Source organism: Pezoporus occidentalis, unplaced genomic scaffold, assembly GCF_034315485.1.
Source record: "Pezoporus occidentalis ecotype Australia unplaced genomic scaffold, CSIRO_AGI_Poc_V1 ctg3511, whole genome shotgun sequence".
Taxonomy (NCBI): Eukaryota; Metazoa; Chordata; class Aves; order Psittaciformes; family Psittacidae; genus Pezoporus; species Pezoporus occidentalis.
The window spans coordinates 5,378-7,219 of NW_026915497.1; the positions used below are offsets into that span (position 1 = coordinate 5,378).

General features: G+C 55.7%; 1 protein-coding gene across 1 annotated transcript; it reads right to left on the bottom strand.

The window, feature by feature from the left end:
- Nucleotides 1-298: 298 nt before the first annotated feature.
- Nucleotides 299-1,471, bottom strand: LOC134169698 (kinesin-like protein KIF18B). The gene is made up of 3 exons (XM_062630465.1): nucleotides 1,229-1,471; nucleotides 865-1,041; nucleotides 299-457 (listed from the first exon to the last, which is right to left on the bottom strand). Exons 1-3 carry the CDS (start codon nucleotides 1,469-1,471, stop codon nucleotides 299-301), a joined length of 579 nt encoding a protein of 192 aa, XP_062486449.1.
- Between the last annotated feature and the right edge of the window lie 371 nt (nucleotides 1,472-1,842).

A 1,842-nucleotide genomic window follows, 5' to 3' on the forward strand; every position in this document is an offset into this window, starting at 1 on the left:
CAGTCGAGATGATGCTACACACCAGCAGCTCCTCTGCTTCCTGACAGGCACTAGGCTCTCACCAGCACTAAAACCCTGCAGGCTCCTTGACACAGGGGACACCAGGAGGTCACACACAAAAGCTCTGTTGCTCCTTTCACCCCAGCCTCATCTGGGCAGCTCCACTGGGCTCACGCTGGACGGAGCCTGTGGCCCTGCTGCCTGGTTCTGTGCCACTCGGGCACCATCCTCATAAGCACGAAGCTTTGCCTGCAGCTCTGCCACCTGCAAGGAGGGATCTTCTGTTGCTCAGATGGTTTTATGACCCCTGGAGCTCAGAGGTTTGCATCCCAAACAGACCACAGCTAAAGACAGAGCCCTGTCCTCCCCACCAGCATCTCCCCTTCCCTTTCAGCTGCTCACACATTTCCACATATCCACAGAGGTGGGAGTCAGAGCTGCACGTGCTGCTCTTCAGCTGCAGAGGCAGGGACGAGACAGAGGTTAAAGAAGCACTGGGGCAGCACATACCCTCTCCTGACACCGGAGCAGGGCAGCTCTTCAGCCTCCTCCAGGATGCAGGGTCCCCATGGAGCCCTGGGCTGGCTGCAGCAGACACAATCTGTTTTCAGGGACCTATTGCCACAGTCACAAGCCTTTTTAGGCTTGGGGCTGGGGAGCTTTAGCAGAAGTCTGGGCACACACTGTCTGCAGCTCCGTCAGCTGCTTTCTGCCCAGAGCAGCACCCCCAGGACTGGAAAACTCACGCTGGAGAAGGGAGGCTCCCACTCATCTACCCCAGCATGCAGCAGACTCCCTCCCATCCAGCAGCAGCTCCCAAACACACACAACAAACACATCACCCCCACCACATGAGCTCCTCACCGACAGCTTGATCTCCTTGGCTCTGCTGGCATACTTGAGCGTGTTGTAGGTGTCCTCATAGGCCAGCACAGAGGGGCTCACCGCCGCCACCATGACGCTGCGGCAGTTGCCACCCAGGCAGTCCTTCAGCAGGCGCGTCAGCTTGCTGTCCCGGTACGGGATGTGGCTTTTCTTGCCCTGGATCAAGAGAGCCAGGATCTGCTCAGCTTTTGGCCCCCGGGCACTCAGCTCCTACCCCTGAGTCACAAGGGGATGGCTGCGCTCACCCCACAGCACCAGCAGCACTGAAACTTGAGGACACCGCTCACATTCAGCCGGCCCAGGGAGCCAGAGCCCAGCAGGGCCATGTGGGAAACAGCATTACCTTTGCATCAGCCAAGGCGTTGATGACGTTGATGAGGGCCAGCAGCGAGCGGTTGATGTTGGCCCCCTCCCGCAGCCGCTCTCCCCTGCTGTTGGCAACCGACGCTCGCTCTGAGCCTGCCAGGTCCATCAGGCTCATCTTGGCCACCTTCAGACCCCGACTGAGGCTGCCAGTGCAGTCCTGCTGCTTCAAGTGGATCTGTGAGGACAGAGATGGGTGAGGCTGCAGCTCGACAAGGCACATGGGGTCGGTGGTTGGAGGAGGCTCAACAGCAGGGCAAGAGGGTGATGTTCGGAACAGGATGGCTGCCACAGAAAATACATGGACTCAGAGATCAAAAAGCCTTAACCCCTTAAATACTATTTCTAACATGCACTTACAGGGATTTGGCATATTAAGATTGGATACATGTCTTGAAGACCCTTTTCAACTAGCATATAATTGGTTAAGCACAGCTTTCGAGGTCAAGTTCCCACACCTGTGCTTAACCAATTATATGCTATTTGCAAAGGGTCTTCAAGACATGTATCCAATCTTAATATGCCAAATCCCTGTAAGTGCATGTTAGAAATAGTATTTAAGGGGTTAAGGCTTTGTAATAAACGGCTTTTGTC